Genomic DNA, 27,799 nt, shown 5'->3' on the forward strand with positions numbered 1-27,799 from the left:
AGGTTCATTGATTCACTTTTTTGCACCTAGTGTATGAAGGTAAAGGTGAAAAAGGCAGTTAAGACTGTTTTTTTGCTTGTTTTTTAAATTATTGAAGAGCTCCAAATCTGGTCAGGGAAACAGACAAGTAAACAAATAGTTATCATGCCTTAATGAGGCATTGGCTCAGTACTTCAGGATCACAGAGAAGAGGCCAGTAAAGCACTCTGGAGGTCGGGAAAGCCTATCAAGTGGGGCACACTGGTCCAGAATCACCATTTTTTCTCACTAGGTTGCTGTAACAACCTTCCAAATGCTCTCTCTGCTTTTGTTTTTGGTTCTCCCTTTTCCCCAAATGTATAGCTCTCCAGGAAGCAAAATAGTCCTCTTAAAACATAAGAGGAACATATATACTCCTCTGCTTACACCCTCTAGTGACTTTCCATCTTGCTCAGAAGTAGAGCTCAGCCACTGGGTGTTGTATGGATACCAACTTGAAAATAAATTTCATATTAAAAAAGAAAAAAGTAGAGCTCAGGTTCTTAGGAGGCCTTTAAGACCTTGTAGGATCTTGCCCCCGTTACCCTCTGCCCTCATTTCTACTATGTCCCTCCTTGTTCCCCTGATTCTGCCACACTGGCCTCCCAAATGTTTGAACATGTCATTCACATGACTGCTCAGGAATTTTGTACTTGTCTGCTGCCTGGAATTCTCTTTCCTCAGTCGTCTACATGGCTCATTCCTCAATGTTTTCAAGTCTCTGTTGAAATGCTGCTGTATTTTATAGGCCTTCCTTGCCTATCCTTTATGTAAGTAACAAACTTCCACCACATCTTGGCACTCCTACTCCCTTTTATCTTGCTTATTGTCATCTGACATACTGTAAGTTCGCTTGTTTATTTGCCTCATCCACTTAGATTTTAGAGTTCATGAGGGTAAGACTTTGTTTTGTCCATTTTGGGACAGTACCTGGCATATCATGTTCACTCAGTAAGTGTTGGAAAAAAAAAGTGTTGAATGAATAATTCATTGTTCTTCTCTTGCATTGCTTCCTCATATGTTTGCCTAATGAGTGGATGTATACATAAATGGTGAATATATTCCCTTGGCACCAGCAGAAGCTATTGTTTCCCAGTAGACTGTCTCTCTGGGGTGACTTTACAGTTCTTTACTGAGATAAAAGACTTAGGACTGTCAGGACCTCTTGGGTTCTACAAAGATGACATCTCACTCACAAGTGAAAATGACTCTTAATCATCTGCAATGATATTGGAGCACACTGGCGAAGAAAAGGTTTGGAGTTGGGGAGAGGGAGTTAAGAGAAGATTGGTCTGGCCACAAAGAGTTTCCCTCATGTTGAGAAATATGACTGGCAGTACCTGGTTAGCTGTTAGATTAAAAATATATATGTGCTTTTGTTCATGTATATTGTGAGTGTAAATATGTGCCTTTATATATGTAAAGGTAAATATTTTTGACCTATAGAATCAAAATCAAAGACTACAAAGTCCAAAGACTTAAAAATCCCGAGGGGTTCTGAAGGCTCAGCAGAATCCTTGGTGCTTGGGGAATGAGAAATGTGAGGAAAGCTTACTGAATTCCCCTATTTCACTATTACCTTAGCGGACATTACTCTGTATGCTGAGGCTAGATGTACATAAGTGAATGACAACAACAAAAGCTCCTACTTTCATGGAGCTTACATTCTGGTAGGTAAAAAAAAACAATAGCAAGAATATAAATCTAACATATGAGGAGGCGAAACAAAGCATGATGTGGGAGTACAAGGTAATGGAGTGCCATCTTAGAGAGTTGAGTTGGTAGGGAGCTGAGGCTTGCTTGATAAGAAGTCAGAGGGCCAGCAAATGCAAAGACATGGGAAGTAGGTACTTGTTGAATTCAAGAGATATAAAAACAAAAGAATGAATTAAGACAAAGGTATATAGAGCCTTTAAGCCGTGGTAAGGAGTTTGGGTTTTATTGTGATTACATTGAAAAGCCATTGGGCACTTTTTATCTGGGGAATGACTGATCTGAATTAAAAACAAAAAAATCCCTCTGACTGGTCTGTGGAGGATGGCCCATAGTATGTACTAGTAGAGACAGAAAATAAGGAGCTGGCTGTTGCTGCCTTCCAGGTAAGAAAATATAGCACTGTGGATTAGAGTAGTAGTAATAGAGATAGTAAGACGTGGATGGATGTGGGCAAAGGTAGAATCAATAGGGTTTATTGATGAATTGGGTGTTGGGTGTGAGAGGTAATTGAGGATATCTTCTTTAGTCAAGATAAGCTAGGTTGTGTTGTGGCAACAAACTCCTCCAAAATATCAGAGGCTTAAAACAAAAGAGGTTTATCTCTCACTAACACATCTTGTCCTTTGTGTGTTGGTGAGTGACTTTGATATTTTTATAATCTACCTCACTCTGGGGCATAGGATGACATGGTAACCACTAACTGGAACATTGGAAAGGGAAAAGAGAAATTTAGAGGGTTTCATACTGGGAACCATTCAATGTTTGGCTTGAAAATGACACATATCACTTCTGCTCAACACTAGTGGGACAAGAATAATCACATAGGTCCACCTACCACAAGGTGGCCAAGAGATGTAGCCCTATCTTATGGTGGGGAGGTTGGGGGGTGGGTAGGTAAAGGATCAGAACTACTCAAGACAGTACTACTAGTGATAACATGATATTTTCTAGGTTTAGACAACTGCTAATAACATCTAAATGAGGTACTTGAGAGAAGTGTGCTTGGGAAGGTGAAATCAATATTTCTGTTTTAGCCATGTTTAGTTTAAAAGCCTATTACAAAGAGATGTCAAGAATGCAGGTGGAAACAGGAGTCTGATGATCAGAGGAAATCTATGGTAGAGATATAAATTTGATCATAAACAAAAAAATATATATGCTATTTAAGGTAATGAGACTCACAGAGTTTAGGTGGAATACAGAAAGGACCAAAGACAGAGCTCTTGGACTCTCAACAAGTGGAGGTCTTACAGAGGAGAAACTAACAAAGGAAACAGATTATAATGGTTGACAGGGATGCAAGAGAGTATGGAATCTTAAAAGATCTTGAGAAATAAAATCTTGTAAGAAAGGAGTGCTGAGAAGTCGAAAGAATTGAGAATCATTCATTGGTTCTGGCAAGCTGTGGACCACTCCAGTAGTGTGATGTGGGCAGGAGACTTATTTGAAGTGGATTGAGGAAGTAATGGTAAGTGTGGAATTGATGAGAGTAGGTATATGCAACTTTTGGAAGAGTTTTTCTGTAATCAGAGCAGTAAAATGGGGTTGGTAGTGGGGGAGGGCATGGCATCCAGATGATAGGAAGTCAGGAAGGAGAGCAGGTTTGTGGGCAAGATTTTGAAATGTTTTGACCTGAGAGTAAGGCAGTCAAATAGAAAAGACTCCAATATTAGTTGGAGATAAGAGTCTGAATATAGAGAAAAATCAGAGCTGGCATAAATATTTAGTAGCCTGCTGTGTAAAGAGCTGGAGGTGTGCGTGTAGATGAATTCTCATAGGAAAAGTGCCGAGAGACGAGCATGGAGACATCAAGGTTGAGCCTTAGGGAATACATGCGTTAATAACATGGGGAGAAGAAGAGGAGCTAGTTAAGAAACAGGAGAAAAGGTTGAGTAGATTACATGTTCTAGAAATCAAAGGAAGAGAGCTCCAATACCTTTTCAAGAAGTTTGTCTTCAAGTCCTATGTTCTCATAAATATGTAGTACACATTGTATACTTTCAGGCCAAATTTGCAGTAGACTCTACTGTAGTTGATTAAATATATAGCCTGAGAACTGTGGAACACTTAGGGTAATGGTTTTCTACCTCAAATAAATGGGATTAATGCTCTTCACTTTTTTATTCTCTTTGCTGTCATATCCTCTCATCGTTCTGAAACTGTTCTAAAAGTTTCGCATCATTCTTCATTTCTCTAAAACTGACTTAGAGATATTGTTAGTACTGTACTCATCACTGTCTCTTCCTTCTTCCATCTTTGTCATTGTCAGTTGTCACCATCATTATTAAAACCATCAGCATCATTATCAGGCTTCATTAGATGCATTATTTTGGTATTTTAATAATTTAGTTAGAACTCCTGAGGGACGTGTGTTTTAGTACAGCAGGACATATTGACGGCACTTTGATTATGTGTTGAGTACTTAGTGTGTACTTCAAAGATGGGCATGAATCCTGCTCTGAATTCTTTCAGTTCATTTTCCTAGGAAAGGTAACAGAATTAGGAGGGAAAAGAAGTGCCCAGAGGGAATACAAGGGATTAGGAGTACCAACACATAGTGTCACTGGAATGATCTGCCAGAAGTTTCTTCTCTAATCATGTTAGTAAGCTGTAAGAAGCCTATGTAGGTGAATAGTCCTAGAATGTAGCTAAAGGGTAAATGATAACTACATATCTTAATATCAAATGGGGCAAATGGTAACTACATATCTTAATATCAAATGGAATTAAAGTGGACTATTCCTTCTTTCAAGCTAGAAATAATGTGGTTTTTATGACATACCTTCTCTGGAGTGTAACTTGGATCATTTTCAATTCTGGTGGTCTGTTGATTTCTAGATTCACCCATCCCACCCCTTTTCCCTACTCTCTCCCTCCTTCCTTCCTCCCTCCATCCCTCTTCTCTTCCTTCTCTTCATTTCTCACTTCTCCTACTTAATTTCTTCTATTCGTGACATGACATCTACCTAGTTAACCCAAGCCAGAGACCTGAAAGTCATTATTGTTCCCCTTCTTTCTTTAAACATTCATCCAAGGCCCATTTGTCCCTAAGGCATGTTGACTTGACTCATTTCTGTCTTCCCCCTTGCCAGTGTCGTAGTGCAATTATTCATTCTTTCCTGGATTATCTTCACATTAGGAACCACAGACCAAGTGTAGGACATCAGTGTGAAGAATAGATTGAAAGAGGGCAACACTGGAGTTGGAATTAGGACAAATCAGGAAGCTATATTGTATTTTTCCATGTGAGACTTAATCTGGACTCCATCTCTCCAGGGCAGAGTTGGTCACTGTGCATTAAATCCACTGCATATTTCTATTTAACATCACTGTACGTATGTATGTTTACATGCATAACACCTATGCTGAAAGGTGAACTCCGCAAGGTCAGGGACCATATCATTCATTATAGAGTCTAACATTTAGTATGTGCTCTATGGTTGTTTACTGGATGACTAAATAAAATGGAGGCCTAAGTAGAACCAGTGGCAGCAGGAATGGAGTGGAGACAAAGGATGTGAAAGACTTGTTGGCTGTAGAATCCAGTGGATTTGGTAGCAAATTGATATGAGGGGCAATAAGGAGGAAAGGATCGGCTATTTCTATACAAATTTGAACTTTGGTGACCATTATAGAACTAAGGAAGTCAGGAGAAGGAACTGATGAGTTTGCTTTTATGCAGGTTGATTTTAAGGTTCTGCAGAGAATTTTAATTTTAGATGAATTGTTCTAGCAGACAATTCAGATTTGTGGCCTGGGCTTTGGAGTGTTTAGGTCTAGAGATAAAAGATGTGTGAATGGGTGAAATTCTCAACTGAGGTAGAGTAGTGAAAATGGGAAAGAAAGCTTTCCTCAGATGCTGGGGAAAAGCCTCTTTTTAAGGAATTTGGAAATGATGTCGATGACAGAGGCAGAAAGTGAGTCATCAAAGAGTTCCCTAGAAAGTGTACAATCAGGAAACCCTGGAAAAGGGAATTTTGCAAAGAGAGTGATTAAAACAAAGAAAGCTATTCCACAGATATTGAATATTCTGAGGACTGAGGCCTATTTAAAGTTAATTAAAGGAATTCTTAATCTTATTTCAGAATTATTTACTCATGAGTTTAATATGTTTTCTCTTAGAAAGCAACTAAATTAAAGCCCAGTATTTTGAATGCTGCAAGACAAGGTAGCAAAAAAGTATTTCCTCTTTCGTCTTTGGTTAAATAAAATTCCTTTTATTGGTTTTCTTTGGAACTGTATCCTCTAGCCACACAGTCAGATGGAATCCAGTGTAGTAGCCAGCGAGATAAAAGCTAAGTGTCTCAATTTATTCCTTTGCTACGTTCAACCTTCTCTGCTTGTTATTAGGTGTTAAGCAGATTTAAAGTTACTGGTAGAATTCAAGTTGACACCTTGCTTTTTCTCTGCCCTAGGTCTAAGAACACTGTGATCTCTCTGGATTTTTACCCTTTTCTGTATATTCATAATTTGAATAAGAGTAGGGGAGCCCTAGATAGATCCTAACCATCTTTCAGGTTCCTAGCCTATGATAGATCCTAACCATCTTTTAGGTCCCTAGCCTATAGGGAGGCTAGGGAGGAAGGTACCATTATTCATGTCTCTCCTCAATTGTGGTAAATTTGGTAAATACAGAAGATACTTGCTGGTAAAATTCATATCATGCAGGAAAATATTCTCTACCTCTGTGATGAAAGAAAACCTAGACAAAGGCATGGCCAGTAAATGGCCCATTAGAAATGGGGAAGATAGTGACTATGGTAGGGTCAGGGCTATGAAAGTTCTAGGAAAGGTCCTAGGAAAACTCTGGAAGCATAAATCTGATTATGTCCTATTTGCTTTGTTAACAGGTAGAAACAGTTTACTATAATTTTTTTAGTGTAAACACCTCCTTAGGAAGCATTTAATGAACCATCTGATAGTGCTTGCTTCCATGCCAGACCAAAAATTAACTCAAAAGATCCAGGAGCCAGAGGTAAGAGAAGGCACGTTTTTGCGAAGTCTTGGCTTCCTCTCAGGACATCTATTAGATTTTTGGTAGTAGGAAGGCCCCGCAGTTACCATGTGTTCCCTAGGCTCCTTGCCTATTGTCTTGTCCCCTTGATCACTCCAGTTTCGCCTAATTAGATGGTACCAAGCTTTTCAGCTGCTGATTTGGATTCTGAGGAAAGTTGGTAAAAGGAGTGACTACTGATTCAAATATGCAGCAGTATGCAAGTGTTTGTTGAGGTTTTGTTTGTGATCATAGGATTCCCCAGATGGGGATGATTTCTTGAGAAATCATAATAGCATCATGGTTAAATAAAGGTTGCTTCTAAACATTTTTATCCAAAGTAAATTGGAATATATGAGCCAACCATAGAGCCTAATGCTTTTGCGAATACATTTGTGAGTCAGATGGACTTGAGTACAGATTCTAGCTCTTCCACATGAAAGCTTTGCAACTTCTCTTGACTTCTCTAAGTCTCACTTTCCTCATCTATAAAATGAGGTGAGGGGCGCCTGGGTGGCTCAGTTGGTTGGGCGTCTGAGTTTGGCTCAGGTCATGTATTCGCAGTCCGTGAGTTAGAGCCTTGCATCGGGCTCTGTGCTGACAGCTCAGAGCCTGGAGCCTGTTTCCGATTCTGTGTCTCCCTCTCTCTCTGACCCTCCCCTGTTCGTGCTCTGTCTCTCTCTGTCTCAAAAATAAATACACGTTAAAAAAATTATAAAAAAAAATGAGGTGATGATGCTACCTCATAGATTCTAAGTATAAAGCATTTATCACAGTTCTTGGGCATTTAGTATCTATCCTTAATTACTGGCATTAGAGGCAGCAAATCTAGCTATCCTTCCTTATCACTATTAGAGGGAACACTGGACACCTCAGCAGACCTGGCCAGTACAGCCTTCTCAGAGCCTTCAACAAGTCATCAAGCCCTGTCAGCTTTTTTTCTCTGAAATTTTTCTAGAATCTTCACCCACTTTGCCATTTTCACCATCACTGCTCTAGACATGGGCATTATTTTCTCATAAGTGGAATTTTGGTAAATACCCTATATTCAGCTGCCATTTTGCTTTTCATAAAACTAGTTTCTGATTATGTTTTTCTTCTGCTCAGGTTCTGGCTAAGATCTTCAAGTGCTCAGTTTCATATTTAAGACTGATTTGGCATGAACCTATTTTATCGTCTAATCATCTATTTTTAATTTTCTTTATACCTTTTTCTTCCCTGACACACATATCATCCCTGAGCCAAAAATAATTCTTTTCCTTGTACTTTATGCTTTTGGTCTTATATATGTCATGTGGCTGTGGATTTTTAAGTTGTTTTTCTACTTCTCTTGCTTCCTTTTAATTTATTTTCTTTGTGACTACCAGACTAATCTTTTATACAGTGTCAACCTAACCTTGTCATTCTCCTGCCTGAGTGGTTCCCTGGCACCATTAGGATCAAGTTAAAACTGCTCAGTTGGATGTATGAGGTCTTCTGGGGTCCTTTCCATTGTCCTTCTTTAGCACCACTCCCACTAGATGCAATTCAGCCCTACTGATCACTCTCCATTCTATGAATATGTCAAGATTTCTCACCCTTGTCTGTCTTTGCCCATGTTATTTCTCATACTTTCTTCTTTATCCTGGCTAAACCCAATCATTTATCTAGTTTCACCTTAGCGCTCTGTCCTTTGGAAGGCATTTTCTGATTGCCCCTCCCCCCTCCCCATAGCTTGAATTAGGAACTCATCCCTGCTTTCTTGGTAATTCAGAATGCTTTTTAAAAAACCTTTCTAATGCAAATTGGTAACTTTTCGGTTTCCCCTTCTAACAGAGGACTTCATTGCCATATCTTTTTCATTTTCGTGTTTCCACAGAGCATGAGTGTATGAATAACTGAATATATGAGTACATGTCTGTTTCCTTTAATAGAGTTAAGTTCTTTGAAGGAAGAAGCAATGTCTTTTTCTTCCTTGTATCCCTCACATTTCCCGGAATGGTCCTTGGCATATAGTAGTTGCTCAATAGATGTTTGATGAATAAATAGCAATATACATATTTGTCTGCCACAGAAAATGATAAATTCTTCAGGGAAGAGATTATGTTGTTAAAATTATCTTCTAGCCCAATGAATTATGCATAATTCATGTTTTGTTTAATTTTTGTGTGTAAGTTTTGCTTTGATTTGAACTCCAATTATAGTGAGTTGTAAAAGTCAGGTAGCTTCTCTTTATTACATAAGCATATACTTGATAAAACTGTGGAATTGAAAATCTGATGGCTAAGTTTAGCTGGTAATTTAAACTTCAGAGACTGAGTGACAGCCCGGAAGTAGGAGTGGATTACTAGTATTGATGGGCCTAGAGAATTTTCCATTTTTACTTGTATTTTTTCTCTCCAAACCTGAGAAGTCCACTTACGGCAAACCTCAGAGTAGGTAAGTGTTGCCCTGGGGGTGTTATTGTAAGTCAGACTCTAACAAGAGCTAGAGAATGAGCAAAAAGAGGGTATATTAATTTCCTACAGCTGTTGTAACAAATGACAACAAACCTGGTGACTTAAAGCAGCAGAAATCTATTCTGTCACTGTTCTAGAGGTCAGAAGTCCAAAATCAGCTTCACTGGGCTGAAATCAAGGTGTAGGCAGTGCTCTGCTTCCTCCGGAGGCTCTAGGGGAGAATCTGTCCCTTGCCTCTTTCAGAAGCTGCCAACATCCCTTGACTTGTGGCTGTGTCCCTCCAATCTCTGCCTGCACCTTCCTATTGCTGCCTTCTCTCTGTGTCTGATCTCCCTTTGCCTCCTCCTTATAAAGATCCAGGTGACTGCATTTAGGGACCACCTGGATGGTGGAGGATACTCTCACCTCAGGAGCCTTAATTTAATAACATTTGAGAAGACTCTTTTTCCGATAACGGACTACAGGTTCCAGGGATTAGTACATGATATCTTTGGGGAACATTATTCAGCTTTCCACAGAGACAAATGATTTTCCCCTTTGCAGACTCAAAGTGCTTAGACTTCGAGGAACTTGGTTTGCTTACAGACACACCTCATGAATAAATAGCTTCCAAACTTATGGCCCGTTTAAAAGAAGCCAAGAGCTGCTGTCTGGAAGGGGCTAATTCAGGTCAGTCTAATGCCACTGGACAGGCAGGTATGATAACATTCCCAGCTCTCAGTATGAAAATAAACAATACTTATTGAAGAGCTAATTAAGTAAGTAGAAAAGCTGGTTGGAGTTCCAGGCAAGTCAGCGGTGGCAGCCAATTCCTATTATCTGGCTCTGTTTTGGATGGGTTTTGGTTTACTTCTGGGGGAGCAGGTGTGGTCAGCTCGCCTGGCATTCACTCTTCTGTGTCCAGCAGTAGCTCTTGCCAACTGTTTCATCAGGAGGATCACAAAGGACCAAGGTGGTCACCTGGAGGAGGGCTGAGGTGGTATTAAGAGAGAGGAACAACTCCAGAGTAGGTCGCATCATGCAAAGTCAGAGAGCAGGGACTTCATCAACTTCAGTGGTAGAGCTTGGGGTGAAGACTCTTCCTGGCTCCTCTATCCCTACTTTATATTTCTTTCCTATAGTCTCAGGAGAGATTGCCTATAAAGGTTTGATTTGAAGTTCCTGACTATGTTTTAATCAGTGTGCCTACTTGATTGTGACTTACTAGCCTAAACCACAGACATGAGAAACTTACTTTTCTAGTGATTCTTTTATAATCCAGATAGCTGGAGAAGTTGGATTAAAGGAAGAACCTTAAACTTTTGTTATATAGAGGCTAGGAGTAATAGTAACTGAGTGTGCAGACCCTCAAGCTAGACTTACCTACATTTTCTTCTGGCTCCACTACATAATAGCTGTGTGACCTAAGGCAGATATTAAAATTACTGATCCATAGTTTCCTCTTCTGTGAAATGAGGATAATAGTAACCTGCCATTACAATGTGCCAGGAACTATTCTAAGTACATTATATGTACCTAATCTTCTAATTATCACAGCAACCCTATGAGATACGTGCACTTTTGTTACCCTCCTTCAAAAGTGAGGAAGTCAAGGTACAGAAAGTTTGAGTAATGTGTCCAGGTTACTCGGTAAGGAAGAGCAAAGCAAGGATTTGAACCCCAGATAGCTTGGCTTCTTCAAATGTGCTCTTAACCATAGTTGATGCTATATCTCATGCCTCAGGTGGCTGTGAGGATAAAATAAGGTGAATGTCCACCCCCACCTGTCCTTGGAAAGTTTTGGGTTACATCTGTTGCTCAGGCCCTATTATTGATAGTGCCCCATTCCACTCTCAAAAGTAATGTCATGTCTTGGTTTAGATATTTGTCATGTGAGGATTAAATAATTATATGTAAACTACCAAGGACAATACCTGGTCCACAAGAAACCCTCCATGAAGGTTAACTGTTGGTATTGTACTACTGCCATCACCACCGACAGTCATCCCAAGTCTGAAAGGCTTAGAGCTAGTGGGTTAACTCAGGTTCTGCAAATGCATATGATGGGGGCCGCCATTCCCCATTGTCACACCCATTGTAGACATCGCTTAGTGGACACAGCTGGACACAGAATGACAGTTTTACTGCTTCATGCCCCAGGTACCCACTCCTAATTGATCAAACTGGATGTGTAATTAAAATTACAAGCCATTCCTAGTTTCACTGAATGTAAGAATGCAAGATCTCAGTGTTTGGAGAATTTGAATTTAAGCTGAACTTTGTGGGTTCTCCACTTACATCAAAACTTCTTTGATTCCTGGGAGTGATAATGAATTTTGGACCTTTTAGACATTATATATCTCTTTTTTTCCAGTATTCCTCTCTGCCTATTTCTCCATAATTTCTACCTCTAGAAGAATTTTAATTCATAGTCGTTTCCTATTCCCTGTCTATAATTTGGTATCTTATAATAAAATACCATGGAAATAATATAGACATGGACATAATGTAAATGAAGAGGAGTGAGTCATAATAGGAATTATAATTGAAACCTAAGATCCAAGACTCAGAAAAGCTGTCTTCAAATGTGATTTGTATAACTGGTAGTGAAATTCATGTCAGGTTGGTTTTGCATGGCATAAGGGACATCTAGTGGTTATCTAGGTCTCTACAGATTTACTAAAGGCAATGTAAAGTTACAGGTTTAAGTATGGAGGCTGAGTACCATCACCTTGAAAGAGAGCCCCAAGAAAAGAAGGGCGCCCTTTTTTGTTGCATGACTATTTTGAAGTTAACAAAGGGTAAAGAAACCTGTTCAGAAAAAAATCAATTTGAGTCCTAGCATTTCTATCTATATTATTGTTAGTTTGAACCCAACTCATTTTCTTTCCTACCAGGTTGGAAATGATTCTGTTATCAGTTACCTGCCAGCCTGGCACATTTTTGCTATCACTTTTCCTACCTCTTCTGCTGATTGCAGAGGGGCTCTTTGGACCACCTTGAAGAGCCATCTGATTAGAGGCTTCATTAGGCTAGAAGCAGAGCAGCTTAGCAGGCCAGGGCAAGAGAATAGTTTGTAATTGCTTCTGACCAGCAGATATCCTTATTTGCAAGTTGCTTCTCCATCAGGAAGCCATACACCTCTAGTCCATGTGTATTTTGTGTAAATGAATGGGCTTCACATTATAGGAAGTTAAACTGGAAAGCACCTGTGTGAACTTGCCTTCTTAGCCACAGAGAATATTCCTGAACTTGCCTATTGATCTGCACCTCTTGGTCTCATCCGTCACTATCCATGGTTGTGAACTCACTGCTTCTGTCTTCTGGGCTGCATGGAATACTTTCCTCATATGCTCCTATTGTTTCCAGCTAATTGTGTTAGACTTCTTGAAGGTTCTGTTTCATTGGGTCTTTTTATAGTATTTCTCCCTATTCTTCTGCCTTTGGGCTTTTTATATAATCTCTTTCTCCCAAAGCCATTTGGCATTTCTATTGTAACGTATCTTCTTTCAGGGTAGCTGGTGGCAGAATGCTTCATTGTTAGGTATTTATTCTTGCTATTTGACCCTGAATACGGAGAATAAAGGCTCTGAGGTACTGTTTCAAAATATCCATGTGTTTTCTATGACATTCCAAGCTACATTGTCATAAAGAGGTGGGCAGTATTCCCTTAGCATACTCCAGAGCGGGAGGCAGTGTTGGTGCTGAGTTTTGTTATCCTATCTCTTCGAGTATCTTGCTAGAATTTATGATTGATTTTTTTGCTCCTTCTTCTGTTGGTGTTTTGTCAAGATGCATAAACTAGTGACAGATGCCACTCATGGGTACAGAACTTTCTATATTAATAAACTTAAAATGCAAGCACATTTCCTAAGCATGCCCACTAGTGAAAACCAAATATTTAGTGATTCTATCAAATTCTTTTTAAATGTGATACTTTAGCTTTCTCTCTTCTCATCTTATCACTTATCAAGCAGAAGGAATATAGAGGCTTCTTTCTGCAGTATAGTCCTCACTGATTTAGAGGCATCAGGAAATAGTCTTTGGGATTTTCTTGCCTGTCTTCCTTCTCATTCTTTCACATCTTCCCGCAAATATGTACTGACTTTGTGTCAGGCACTGGGAAACTCAGAAAAAAGGTACAGTTTCCTCCACTTGAGCAGCTCCCAGTCTACTGGGGTAAACAGATGCAGCACAGCATGATAAATTCCATGGCAGCAGTTACAATATGGAGCCCTGGGAGCAGAGAGGAGGAAATCAGATGTAGGTAGGAGTAGAGTGAGTAAGAGTGTTGGAGAAGGCTTCCCAAAAGATTTGGTACGCAAACTATGCCTCAGATGGCAAACGGTTATTCACATAGAAAATCCGGGTAAGGCTTATCCCGGGGAGAATTTACCGGATGAACTGCAGAACTTGACAGTGAGGTGGGGGCTAGATCAGGAAAAGTCTATTATGTAATGGGTGAAAGTTTGCATTTGATTCTGAAGTTGATAGAGAATCATTGAAGGGTTTAAGTGGGGAATGACATGTTATCCTCAGGGAAAATAGTGAGATGATTAGAGTCATTTCTAGTCTTTGGAATAAAAATAACAGTAGATTCCTAGCGAATCAGGAAGGCACCTTTTACATTTTGTCACCTTTCCAATCAGACTGTTAAAGGCTTCCTTTCTACTCTAATGGCTCCTTTTTTTTTCGATTGCATAATGTCTATATTTTTAGAGCTTTTCATAATCAGGTACCACCTACTCATCTGATCTTTGTTCTTCTGCTGTGTGACATGTAACTTTCACTCTAGTCAGGTTGGTGCCCTCATCAAGTATTCTAAGAAGGAAATGTAGGCATTCACTGGGTAGGTCTGTTAAGTACATAAGTAAACACAAGAAGTTTGAGAGTACGTTTTATTGAACCTCTACTGTGTGCCAGGCACTTTGTTACAAACACTGGGCATGCATTGACTACCACATAAGAAACACACAGCCTCTGTGTTTATGAAGCTTACAGTCTAGAGGACCATAACAGTGCTGTTCTTGGAAAGCAGAAGGAAGAGGAAAACGATCTAAGTTTCTGATCACTGGCTCTTGCACATTCAGTAATTAGAGTGACAGATATGTCTCACTACAATTCTGATATAAAATATATCCCCCCTCTAAGCATTTTCCAACATTTTCTAAACATGTTAGTGGCAGGGATCACACCTCATGTTCCTTCGTATGCCCTGTGGTCTAGAGCTAAAATAGAGTGGTTATTTAACACATTTACATGGATTTTGTTTCCAATATCTTAGTGTAGCTAGTTAATTTACATTCAGTTGACTTTATGTTAGAGGATAACAAGGATGGAGAATAGGTTCATCTCAAGTTATATTTCTCAGTGACTGGTGGCAACTTTGTAGAGAAGAATTCTGAGACTACAGTCAGGTTGAATGGGAAAGGGGGTAGAATAGAATGACATCAATTAACAATGAATGTCACCTGTGAGGAAGGAAGAGCGGAGACACATACTTGCCAACATGGCTCTTGAACATGGGAGGGTTTGATATCCAGGTGTGGCTAAAAAGGTCATCTGGCGAACTTTTCTAGTTCATCTAGAAACTTTTCCGTCACTATCTGTTGACGATGTCTTGCAGAGCTCTGGCCCATTACATGCAAGTTCATGTCTTATATCTCTGCCTGGGTTTATTTATGTCAAGTCTGTAGTCTATGCCAAATTCTTCCTTCATTAATTTAGTAGAAGCTTAGTACATGCTGTGAGGATGATAAAGCCTGAATCAGCAAATCTTCCCTCTCGCAATAATTTTTTTTCATGGGATACTTGAACATATGGTGGCCTGTTCCTGATCAGCATTTTTAACTGAATAAAGTCCTCAAAAGCTCTCTTCCTTGAATAAAATTGAGACCTTCCCTGTGATTGTGTTAAGGGTTAGAAATCTTTCTCAACTTCTTAGTGTCTCCATCTGTAACCACGCATCAACCTATATAATTACTTCCATTTCACAAAAAAGCCATCGGACAAATATTTGTCTAATTCTTGATCACAAGTGGTAATGAATTGCATTATTAGCAAACACCCATGGCTTTTTGATTTGTGAGGGCAGAGTAACCGGCCCACAGCTTTCTCTCTCTCTGGTTGAATTGCCTATATGTCCAGGTGACTGGATGCTGTTTTCAAAATGAGGAAGGGACTGAGGACTTTGGTGATTTAACATCAGTTTGCCTGGATTTTTTTTTTTCCTGTCACTCCAGCTTGTCTTATGTCCCTTTTATCTTTTCCTGGCCACTTTCTTACAAATGGGACCATGGATTAGAGATTATATACACTGGTGGTCCCTCATGAGATCCAGCTTGCAGCTATGTTTTCTTTTACCCACAGAGTGTTGGATCGCTCAGCATTAAAAAAAATTTGATTTACAGTTGACATTCTGCTACTGTCTTAGCAAGTCTGAAACTCAGTTCCCATTTTCTATTTCTTGTGCTTAGTTTTTATCTTTGGTGGATCTTCACCGCTGTTAACAGAATATAAAGCATGAAAATGGTGGCATCCATGGTATGTAGCAGTTGGGGCTTTGGGTCTCAGGTTTGATGTCAGCTCCAGCTCAGCAGGCAGAGTTAGTTCACTGACCCCTGTTAGCAAGACCATAGATGCAGATGTGGCCCCAGCCATGCCAAATACTGGCTCTTCTGACTTTGGACGCTCAGAGGACCATCTGCTGTCACATTGTGTTTGGACTTCACTGTTGGGGTTTGGTCAGTAGTACATTCTGATAGAAAACGTGAATGATAATGAATCTTAAATCTGTGCATGTATATGCTGTGTGTGTGTGTGTGTGTGTGTGTGTGTGTGAGAGAGAGAGAGAGAGAGAGAGAGAGAGAGAGAGAGAGAGAAAGGGAGAGAGTGGGGGGAGAGAGAGAGAGGGAGGAAGAGTGAGAGAAATAAGGAATGCCCACCATTTGTAATATATATAAATGCCACATTAGTCAATTACATATATTATGTAGATATTTATTTTTATTTTTACTTTAGCATTAGTTAAATCTAGTCTGTTACTAGTTTGATCCCTGTCTCTTGAGCTGACAGGCACCTTAGAACTTATCCTCAGAGGAAATCTTTTCTCCCAGTGGCTTGATGCCAGGCTTTTCTGTCTGTTGATTTAGCTCTGGCTTTTCACAGAAAAATGACAACATTAATAGTGATAACTACCATTTGTTGAGTGCTTATGAAGTTCCAGGAACTGTGTCAAGTATTTCTATGTACAACGATATCTTATTTGTTTTTGTTTTTGTTTTTTTAACAATACTGTGAAGTGAGACGTGTTATCCACATTTCTACAGTGAAAGACTCTGAGGTAGAGACATATTAATGATTTTATCCAAGGTCCCATAGCCGCCATGGATGGATCAGGACTCAACCCTGGCCGGAGAGATTGCGAAACCCACGATATGAACCACTGCGTTGCCACTTGAGTCCAACATACAATTTAATGCAGACATGAGCATTTATTAAGCACCTGTACAACCAGGTGCTGTTTGCAATTTTAAAAGGTGTGGTGCATATTTTTTTGCTGATAGGTGTTTGAGGTCTGTTGAAGAGATAAGACCTGTGCTTATTTAAGGATTATGAGGTTGCATGTTTTGAGTGACAAATGAGTGGAGCAGTCTGGTCATAGGAGAGGAATTCACAGCAGACCAGAGATATCAGTTGCCTGAAGGACAGAGGGGAAGTAGGGTAGAGAAGGTAGGATGTGGCAACCCCGGAAGCAAGATTCTTTCACAGTGCTGCTTCTTTATGTTTTTACCCTGAGTGGGAATGTTACCCAGTAATAAGATTAGCCTGAACGTTTATCTAGAAGCAGCACTATCCTGGAAGCCGTAGAGAAAAAGCTCATTTTATTATTATCTATTGTCAATGGATTAAATGCAGTGGGGGGATAAATACATCTTTGTCTTTTGCTTGCCCTGTGTACACTGCCCCACACATAGGTATAAAGTTGAAAGGCTTTACTGGGATGTGTAATCAACACTGTTCCATATCAAGGCACCCTGACACTGGCTTCTCACCGTTCTGTTTTGTTTAGTCTAGACACTTCAGAGAATGTCCCCTAGCATCCTGAATTTCAAACATCATCCACTGACCTGGATCAGAGCAGTGGTGCTCAGGCATCAAGTCATGGACCTATAAATGATGGTCTGATAAGCTGACCTAGTGGTTTTTATAGAAATTGTCCTACATATAGACCCACAGAGGATTGAAGATGCTTTTTAAAAACAAGAGAACAAAGGCCAGGTTGATACTCTCCTATTCCTGCACAGGATAAAAAGTACCAAAAGGCCATCTGGGCACTGCAGGGCACATGCCCACATCCCCTCATTCCTTCTAGTTTCCTTGCTGGAGTGCAGAGGGCTGTGGCATATATAGCAGAGGGCATGAAAGCCTGTTCTCAGGAAGCTGAGAATAGAGTGGCCTAGGAAAAGATGCAAGAGAGAGAAGTACATCTGTGAGCTGGGACTGTCTCTACTCCTTAGATTTATTCTCACGGACCTGCCATATAACTCAAGTGCCATGGAAGAGTTTAATGTAAAAGACACATCATGTAAGTTTGAAGAGTTACTCCTTTTCCAATCAGGGCAGGTGGTTTGGGCAATAGGAAAGCAGCCACATCACTAGTAGCCAGTATGAGGATTCTGAGTTTATCAAATGACAGGATCAACAGGATCAGAGCAGCCAGAGAGGACCTGAAGTGGGCTTATATATATATATACATATATATATATATATATGTATATATATATGTATGTATATATGTATGTATATATATATGTATATATATATGTATGTATATATGTATGTATGTATATATATGTATATATATATGTATGTATGTATGTATATATATATATATATATATATATATATATATATATCCTGGTGAAAGGATGCCAGGAGAGGAGAGAAAAGCATGGTAGCCTGGAAAACGTGGTGAGCAAAGATGCAGAAGCCTTCACACTTGAGCTCAGACAGAGGCCTCTGAAGTGACTCCTGAGTGGGGAACGGTGGGATCTACCAGGGGTGAAGGGCTTTGCACTTCTGGGCGGAGTTGAGTGTGGTTTTGTGATTGATGAAGGGGTTTTTGCTTTATGGGTAAGTATGGGCCACAGGAGAGCCTAGAAACTGCCACTCCTAGAGTATTGTCCCATCTTGTGCAGTCAGAGAGATCTGGGTTCGAGTTCCAGTTACGCCCTCTAATGCTGCCTATTTCACTTGCTTATTGTCTGACGCATAGCAGATGCTCACAAGATGCAAACTGTTTTTGTTACATTGTTCCTGCTTTCATGTCTTGCCTTACTCCTGATACTGCTCCTTTGTGCTTTTGTAGCAGAGATTGTGGAGATTGTGGAGGTATAGAAGTACAGCTTTTCTGAGAGAGTGTGTCTCAACTCTGAGACTCTGTCCTCAACTATTTTACTGTCTGGCCTCCCAGGCATGAGCTGCATTGTGGTCCACGTGGCCATCTTTACAAACCCACGTGTGGGGTAGTCAGACCAGCTTGTCATTGTTTGTGACTCTGTCTCTCTTTGGCTGTGTCACATCTTCCCTCATGGGGAACCACTTCCACTTGTCTTTAATTGCTCTTCGTTGGGGCAGCTTGTCAGCTAAGGCTGCTGTCACTCGATGCCACATTTCTTCCTAGTTTAGTCATCAGTTGGGGTCTTTCCTTTAGCTGCAAGTCTGGTTTCACAGAGAACACTGTACCAGATACTAATTTGCCTTGTAAGGGGGTCCAGCAGGGTTTCTTACCTCCATGCCCTACCCGAGGCACTGGTACACTTTTGTGTGGCTGTGGCCCTGGCCATGGTCCTATCCCAGGCAGGTAGGGAAGGCGAGGATGCCAGCCATGGAACTTCTCAGTTGAGGACCACAAGGCTACAAGACCCCTGTCCTCCTGTCCCTTTCTTCTCAGCAGAACTTCAGTTCAGACCCCTGTCAGTTTCTAACAGTATCCCAACACCACTGGAGACCAGGGTATACTATTATTTCTTCCTAGGTTGATCCACTAGTTTAGAATTTTCTGTATTGTACCACGTATAACATCCCCCTCAATCCTGATAACAGCCTTGGAAGGGAAAGGGGAGCCATTCCTAGAATAGGTTTTGAGGTTCCTGCCTTTGGAAATGGGACTCAGAGAGGTTATCCAGCTGTCTGTGAGAAAGGTGAGGCAACTCCATATAAATAGACAAATAATTTCCAGGCCATGGAGCAGGTAGAGAGCTCACCTTCAGAGAGCTTTTGAGAGAAGTCTTGTTATCATTGGCCAGTTTGTGGCCCTGATTCTCCTGTCTGTCTCTCTGGAAACCTGGATTCTAGTTATTCACCTTGGGTCTTAGTCTCAGCTGTGTAACTTTCCCAGAGAAGAGCCCCTCTTCATGGTACCCTGCATCCCTTTAAAAGGCTTTTTTCTTTTTTCTCGTCTGCCTCCTGTAGGGGTGCCTGAGTTCCTTTTCCATTTATTATTCAATGGAACCAAGCCTCAGTCTCCCCCTCCCCCCTCCATCACAGGATGAGCTGTTGTTATATATTAACAATTAATCTTAACAAGGAGCTGTAGTCATAGGCATTTACTCCAATGCAGAGAAAGCCAAAGTTTGTTTATGACAGATCTCACATGCCCAGGCGCAATAGGTGGGGTTAGAAAGGAGAAGCTGCCAGTCATTAAACTTTGTTTCTTTTTCTGGTTCACTCCAGTCATTGATAGCCTAAGGATCTTGCAGTGTTTCCCCTGTTCACATGGTCAGTGCAGTAGTGCTAAGATGAGAAATTCAGCTTTTGAATTAGGAAGCTGAATGTGCATGATTTTCCATGTAATGGTAAAGATGAGCTTCACAGGTGCTGCTAGTGGGACCTCACTCTGAGTGTCCATGGTGGCAAAACACATGGATGTGAGAGCCCAACTCCCTGGGTTCAAGTCCTGGTCTGCCAGTTACCAGCTATTGTGACTGTGAACTGGTTCCTTAACTACTTTCCACATCTGTTGACATCTGTAAAAAGAGGGGAATGATGGTAGGTATCTCAAATGGGTGTTACTGGGATCTAATGGGATGGTAGGCTTTAGCTCCTCACATAGTATCTGGCAGTAGGTGCTCAATAAATATTAGTATCATTGTTATTTGCAGCGTTATTGACTATGGCTATGCTCATTGTCAAGGTCATATAATATGTGAGGCATTTTCAATTCTTTGTCATTAGTTGTATATTAAAAGGGAAACAGTTCTGGTGTTAGAGATTAAATGATGTACTGGAATGACCCATCTAATTACCTTTTCATCACTGAGATAAATTGTAAGACTTATTCTAGTACTTAAGTCCATTTTTTACTGAAAATGAAGATGATGTTACAACCTTTTTTAGACTGTGGAAAGGATGAAATTTGATTTACAGCTACAACAACTACCACCAAAGTACCTGAGATTTTTATGTTCCTACTCTGTGCCCTTCTAAGTGCTTTACATGTATGTACTGACTCATTTCATCCTTGAAAAATAATTTACCCCTGTATTCCCATTTTCAGAGGAGAAAAGAGACCCAGGTAAGTTCAACAACTTTGCCAAGGTCACACAGCTTGTAGGTAGTAGATGTAGGACTTTAGCCTAAATCCGGATCCTGACTTAGAATTTGAATAGGATAATGTAAAGGACATAGCAACGTGATTGCCATAATCAATACTACAATGTTAGCCCCTTTCCCTTTAATTTTTTTTCTTGTTTATTGGGTAAATGTGATGTTACTTAGAGATCACAGGACCAAGACCCATCCCAGGGCACTGCAATCAAAATTCAGTTCCAGTAACAACAACACCTCTTTGAAATTCTAATTTTGGGAAATAGCATTAATCCCTGCTTTTACGTGGATTACACCAGATTTTTAAAGTCATAATAGTTTTTTTTTTTTTTAATATTGTAGGGTGTTTCATTCTCCCACCATTGTGTGTATACAGGGTGTACAAAATGTGCACAAAACACAGATTTCATTCCCCACCAACTCTTAACACATCTCCATGGTGAAAAAAAATGAAACGATGCAATACGGTACAGTGAAAAGTCAGTCTCCCTCCATTCCTGAATATTAATCTGACAGATCCACTCACCAGTGACAATTTTATAATTTTCTGTGTTTCCTTCCAAAGATGTTTTATGCATTTATGAGTGCATAATAGTTTTTATATTGAACACACACACACTTAACACAATGATAGTGCTCATATATGTGTGCATATCCATATGCATAAACACATATCAAAAACACACACTCTTAACACAATACTGTAGTATACACTCTTTTATGCTCCTTGCTAATTTCACTTAACAATATTTCTTGGAGAGCATCCATGTCAAAACCAGAGCACTGCCTTGATTTTTGTTTATTATTATTAATTTTTTTTTACTTTTGAGAAAGAGAGGAGGGGAAAAGGCAGAAGGAGAGAGAGAATCGGTGCAAGGCTTGCCCACGACCATGAGATAATGACCTGAGCCAAGATCAAGAGTCGGACACTTAACTGACTGAGCCACCCAAGAGGTCCCAGAGAACTACCTTGTTTTTAAGGACTGCATAATTGTCCATCATCAGGATGTGCCAGTCTGTTGTTATTGATGGCCATTCAGGTTGTTTCTGGCCTTTTACTACACTTCAGCAAATATCTTTGTATTTAAGTATTAGTATTTGTGTAACTCATACTCTATCGATTTCTCCTTGCAAGCTTATATCATATAACTTTCTGATATCACAAAAAATTGACCAGAAGGAGACAACACAAAAGTAATAAAATGGAAATGTGGGGGCTTATTCAAGGCTTATGTGTATCCCAGAAGTCTCTTCAGTTGCTTTTTCACATGCTGTATCTCATGTTTCTCATATTGTTTGAGACATATTGTATCCTGAAGTCTTTTCTTGGGCCTTTTACCCAGGTGCCCAGTGAACAGTGGATGGTAACTGTTTGCAAGATTGATTCATATGGCACTTGTTTGGCTTTTGACAGGTTGTTTATAAGAATAATGACATCCGTCTGGAGCTGTCTCGCCTGGCCCGGATTGGGGACACCAAGATGAAGATCTATGGGGAAGTTGTATTCAAGTGTGAGAATGTGGCCACGCTGGACCCCATCAACTTCGAGACCCCAGAGGCGTACATCAGTTTGCCCAAGTGGAACACCAAACGCATGGGTTCCATCTCCTTTGACTTCCGTACCACTGAGCCCAACGGCCTGATCCTCTTCACTCACGGCAAGCCCCAAGAGAGGAAGGATGCTCGGAGCCAGAAGAACACCAAGGTGGACTTCTTTGCTGTGGAACTCCTCGATGGCAACCTCTACCTGCTGCTTGACATGGGCTCAGGCACCATCAAAGTGAAGGCCACTCAGAAGAAAGCCAACGATGGGGAATGGTACCATGTGGACATTCAGCGAGATGGCAGATCAGGTAGGAGAAGGTGGGATTGTGACTCGGAAAAGAGGAAAACTGCAGCATCTTAGTCTGTTTCATGGCTTTGTATTTTTTGTATTTTACAATTTTTATTTTATGTTTGTGCTTGCATGCATGTTGACTCTTGCTGTTCTCTTTAATGGTTGTTGTAAGATTATGTTTCTGAACAAGTTATCTGTCTCGTCCCTTCCTCTCTCCCTTGTCACTCACCACACAGCTGTCTCTGTGAGAGCTTCAAGACCCTGGAGCCAAGGATGATTTTACAAGTAGCATTTCCACTGCTACCAAAGAGACTGTCATGTCACTGGTGTGATGTTTCCCCCACCCCCTTTTCTTCTTCTCCGTTTTCTCATCACCATGGAAACCGATTGTGACATCACAGATGCTGCATTATGTGATTACTCTGTAGGATAAGCCTCACTCTGTGAGAGTTTATGCAACGATACACCCTTCAATAATTGGCAAGAGTCATGTTGCAGGGAGAAATTAAGACAAGAAAGGAAAAAGCAAATTGATTTTTCCTGAAGTCATGTTCAATTTAAACCCTTCCTTTGGTGTGAGAGCCTATATTTCACTCTTTGCTCAGACCTCACTAACTCTCCCTTCCTCTTCATAACCTTTTACATTTGGTTTAAACGGCTTTGTTTGTTTCTGCAGCCGCAGATCAAACAAGCTAGCCCCAGGCAGTACATAGCTACTGTGGAATTATAACAAAGAGAGGGAGGGAAAACACACACACACACACACACACACACACACACGTGCGCGCGCATATAGAGAGTCTGGAGCTTTTGAATGCCTGAACAGTTTGCATAGCTTTCTATGGACCATGTGGCAATGAAGGTCACATTCTGTGCCACCAGAAAGGACATTTCACCCAGAGTGGTAACTAGAGCATTTGGATTTCACACTTATTTCCTGATTCTCCATTTAGAGAATTATACTCAGGAAGGGTCTTGGCTATATTTGCTGTATTTTTAAGGATTCTCCCTCCTTGTCTTTCATCTGGGAATTTTTTTGTAGGCACACTTGGCCAATAATAGAAAACAATAGATTCCCTCAAAAGGCTGCAGCCAGGAATGAGCTTTTCTGTATAATTCCCTAGCCAGAGAGATGACAGAGATGAGCAATATTACCCTTAGGAGGAGCTGGATGGGTTCCGTTCAGAGGGCAGACGGGTGGCAGATTGCAGCCCTGGATGGTTTAGTGCCCAGCAGGATGCTTTATTGATTGTCTGAAATCTAATCAGAACCAAGAGGCTTCAAATTAAATGTGCTTGTTGAGTAAGAATGAACAGTTTGTGCATTTTTAACAGAAAAAGACACAAAAAAACTAATTTCTCTGGAGGGAAGATCTTTTTCTCTCCCTTTCTAAATTTATCCATAAAACGTCAGCAGGGGCAGAGCAAAAAAACTATCCTAAAATTATAAGGGAGGGGTGCCTGGGTGGCTCAGTCGGTTGAGCATCCGACTTGGTTTTGGCTGGTGTCGTGATCTCATGGTTTCGTGAGTCCGAGCCCTGTGTTGGGCTCCATGCCGACAGTGCGGAGCCTGCTTGGCATTCTCTGTCTCCCTCTCTTTCTGCTCCTGCCCCCACTCATGCTGTCTGTCTGTCTGTCTCTCAAAAGAAATAAATAAATAAACTTTAAAAAAATTAAAATTATAAGGGAAACACCTCTCTTGGTTTCAGGACTATGTGTTCTGGGTCTCTGGAGTTCTACTATGGTTGATGGGTGTCATGATTGGTTAATCTAGACCTGACATAGCTTAAAGGTTACTTATCTGTGTCACAGGCAGGTGAGAACACCTAAGCTTGCCATATGTTTACTTCTGTTTATTCCCAGCACTAATTGCTTTTCCAGTGATGTAGTTATTTTGTTAGATCCATCAGTGGACCTATCTGACAAATATATCTGGATTTCAGAAGCCTTGAATTTCTTTTCTGGGAGCCATAGAATTGGCCAATACTGATAAATTTGATCAAAGCCTATAATAGTTTACTGAGTAAACAAATAACTGTCCCATGAAAGCAGCATAACATAAAATTTTAATATGATCTATTAAACTTCATTTCTTCATGAGAGTGTTTTCTGGTATGTTTTTAGTTATGAACCTGTTCCAAAATGAATAGTTATGAAAACATCTGTATTTGCGAGTGTGGTGCCTCCTTCCCTGTTCATCCCGAAGAATGACATGGGAAAAGTATTATGATCACTCCCCAGTTAGGAGACTGATTCTTGAAACTGAATTATGTGCATTCAAAACAGTTGTGGTCACCCACTCAGAGGACGGATTTTCCTCAGGATGTATTTATGGCTCCAGCATTTAAATTGGGTCTGATGCTGTCCTTGTTTATCAATAACTGTTCCTCCAGGTTCAGGATCAAGCAGCTCTGTGGGCTTGTGGAGGGTAGAGAAAGCAAGTAGTGCAAGAGAACAGGAGATGCAAACCTCAACTTCCTCATTTGTGAAAGAGCGTACATATTAACTCCTACCTTGCTGGATTGTTCTGAGGATCAAGTCCAGAAAAGCACATGCAGTACTTAAAATGGTGGCCAGGACGTAATTATTGTTCCATAGGTTTCTAAAAGATTAAAAACAAACAAACAAAACCCAGAAACACAAATCCGATTTTTCCAGGAGAAAACTTCTAGGATGGAGTAGAGGAAGTTGCTGTTGGTGTAATCCACCCAGAGGCCTATTATGCTGGCTTTGTAACCTGGAGTGTACTTCTCATTCTTGATCTTATTTGATCTTTTCGGCCCTTCAGACTCTCCCCTTGGTAGCCCAGGGGATTGAGACTCAGACAGAAGTGAAGGCTAGCTGATGGATGGCCGGCCTACTTATGCTGGTACCAATAAAGCACTTTAAGAATACTAAAGTTTTTACATTTCTGGCATGTTTAGATATCACCTTGATTGTATAGTTTAGGAAACTGGGCTGTAAAATGGCTCAGGGACTGGCTGGGGTCAGAAGGCCACTTAGGAGCTGAATGCCAGGTCCAAGTTCCCAGGCCAGGCTGTATGTATGTACCTTCCACAGTCACGTTGATGGATCCCCGACCCTCCTGCTACTGTGTTTGGTCTGCCTCTCGGATTTCATCTCCCGCTCACCCCTTGTGCCCTTCAACCCTAGCCGTACTCTGGCTTACCCCATGGCCTTTGCAGGTACCATTTCCCCTGCCTGGCATATTCTTCCCCTAGACTTGGTATGGTTGGGTCCATTTCAATATTGTGGTTTCAGCATACCTATCACCTGCCAGAGAGGCCTTCGCTGACAATACGTTTTATTTTTTTATCTAAAAAAGTTTTTTAATGTTTGTTTATTTTTGACAGAGGCAGAGCATGAGCGGGGGAGGGGCAGAGAGAGAGGGAGACACAGAATCCAAAGCAGGCTCCAGGCTTTGAGCTGTCAGCACAGAGCCCAACGCGGGGCTCGAACTCACAGACCGTGAGATCATGACCTGAGCCGAAGTCGGACGCTTACCCGACTGAGCCACCCAGGCACCCCGCTCACAATATGTTTTAAATTAGACCCCATAGGCTGCTACCCCAGTGCCCACTTTGCTCTCCTCCTAGTACCTACCATTACCTAATTTCTCTTGTTTGTTGAGTGATGTATTTACCTTCTGTCCTCTGCTCTGGACTATATGCACTAGAAGGACAGAGACATAACCTGTCAAGTTCATCTCTGTGCCTACAAGAATGCCAGAAACACACAGGTGGAAAATACATATTTGTTAAATGAATAAACAAACATGTCCCAGGTAAAAGTTCTCAAAGGCAATGCTCCAGATATTCACTGGCAGGGCTGGTAGCTAATGCTAGTGTGGAGGGTATCAGTGCATGGAGGGTTCCATCCTTTGCGGATGGCAAGCGGGTGATAAAGACTCAAGTACTTCCAGAGTCCTTACTCTGTCCCAGACACACAGGGGCACTTTATATATATCAACTCATTTAATCGTCACACCAGTCTGTGAGGTGGGGACGATTATTTTCCCATTTTACAGATGAGGATGTTAAGGCCTCCGGAGGTGAGATCACTTCTTCAGGGTTACACAGCTAGTACATGGTAGAGCTGGGGTTTAAACTGAGGCATCTGCCGTGCTGCTCTCAACCTGTATGGTATGTGACCTTTCAGCCAAGACTCTGTAGAGACAAGATACCACGTAAGGTGTTAGTTGACTGAGATGGTCCTGAATCCTCCTGTCAGTGAGATTGTCTTAGTGGCAAAGACTGGAACCAAATGGCCTACGTTATCCTTTCTACTGTCTTGAAGCATTTGACTCCCTTGCTTGTATTGTTCCCACCTGACCAGGCAACACTGGTCTCTGAACTCACCTACTGGTCTTCTGTCATTTGGCTCATTGACTGGCAGCCTGACCTGAGATGCCGAGAGGGCTGTTAGCTCACTCTGTTTCTGTCCTCCCATCCCAGGTACCATATCAGTGAACAGCAGGCGCACGCCATTCACTGCCAGCGGGGAGAGTGAGATCCTGGACCTGGAGGGGGACATGTACCTGGGCGGGCTGCCAGAGAACCGTGCTGGCCTCATCCTCCCCACTGAGCTCTGGACTGCCATGCTCAACTACGGCTATGTGGGCTGCATCCGTGACCTGTTCATCGACGGGCGCAGCAAGAACATCCGGCAGCTGGCGGAGATGCAGAACGCTGCGGGCGTCAAGTCCTCCTGTTCACGGATGAGCGCTAAGCAGTGTGACAGCTACCCCTGCAAGAACAATGCTGTGTGCAAGGACGGTTGGAACCGCTTCATCTGCGACTGCACCGGCACAGGCTACTGGGGAAGGACCTGTGAAAGGGGTGAGTTGGCCCTCGTGGGTGGCATGCAGGGTCCGAGTGGGGGCGGTGGATGGCAGTTGTGTCCCTCGGTGGAACTACCCATGCTTTCTTTGTTTTAGAGAAGCATTTCCTTTTGTTCGCTGCTTCCCAGATTATACCCTTTCTGATTCTGGATGATTGAATTTGTTAAACTAGGATTGGATCCCAGAAAGGGAAACTTCAGAATAAGTATTACCAAGATCATGGTCCTTTTTCAATTAAATATGAGACATTTTCTATGTAGAGTGGGCACACACTTCTCTTTTAGGTTTCTGGATACACTAGCAATCTAGCTTTTCGGAGCTTTCTACATGCTAGTTCTTGGACTAGGCTTTAAAAATACACTGTAGAAG

General features: G+C 41.2%; 1 protein-coding gene across 9 annotated transcripts in view; it reads left to right on the plus strand.

Moving 5' to 3' along the window:
• NRXN3 (neurexin 3) overlaps positions 1 to 27,799 on the plus strand; it is a 1,570,788-nt gene that overhangs the window by 491,306 nt on the left and 1,051,683 nt on the right. For all 9 annotated transcript variants that reach the window (XM_042990246.1, XM_042990247.1, XM_042990244.1 and 6 more), the window contains 2 exons: positions 22,169 to 22,607; positions 27,045 to 27,428. In XM_042990246.1, the coding sequence (XP_042846180.1) occupies positions 22,169 to 22,607; positions 27,045 to 27,428 (823 nt within the window). The remainder of the gene's footprint in view (positions 1 to 22,168; positions 22,608 to 27,044; positions 27,429 to 27,799) is intronic.

The sequence above is a fragment of the Panthera tigris genome, chromosome B3 (assembly GCF_018350195.1).
Source record: "Panthera tigris isolate Pti1 chromosome B3, P.tigris_Pti1_mat1.1, whole genome shotgun sequence".
In the NCBI taxonomy this organism is placed as follows: domain Eukaryota; kingdom Metazoa; phylum Chordata; class Mammalia; order Carnivora; family Felidae; genus Panthera; species Panthera tigris.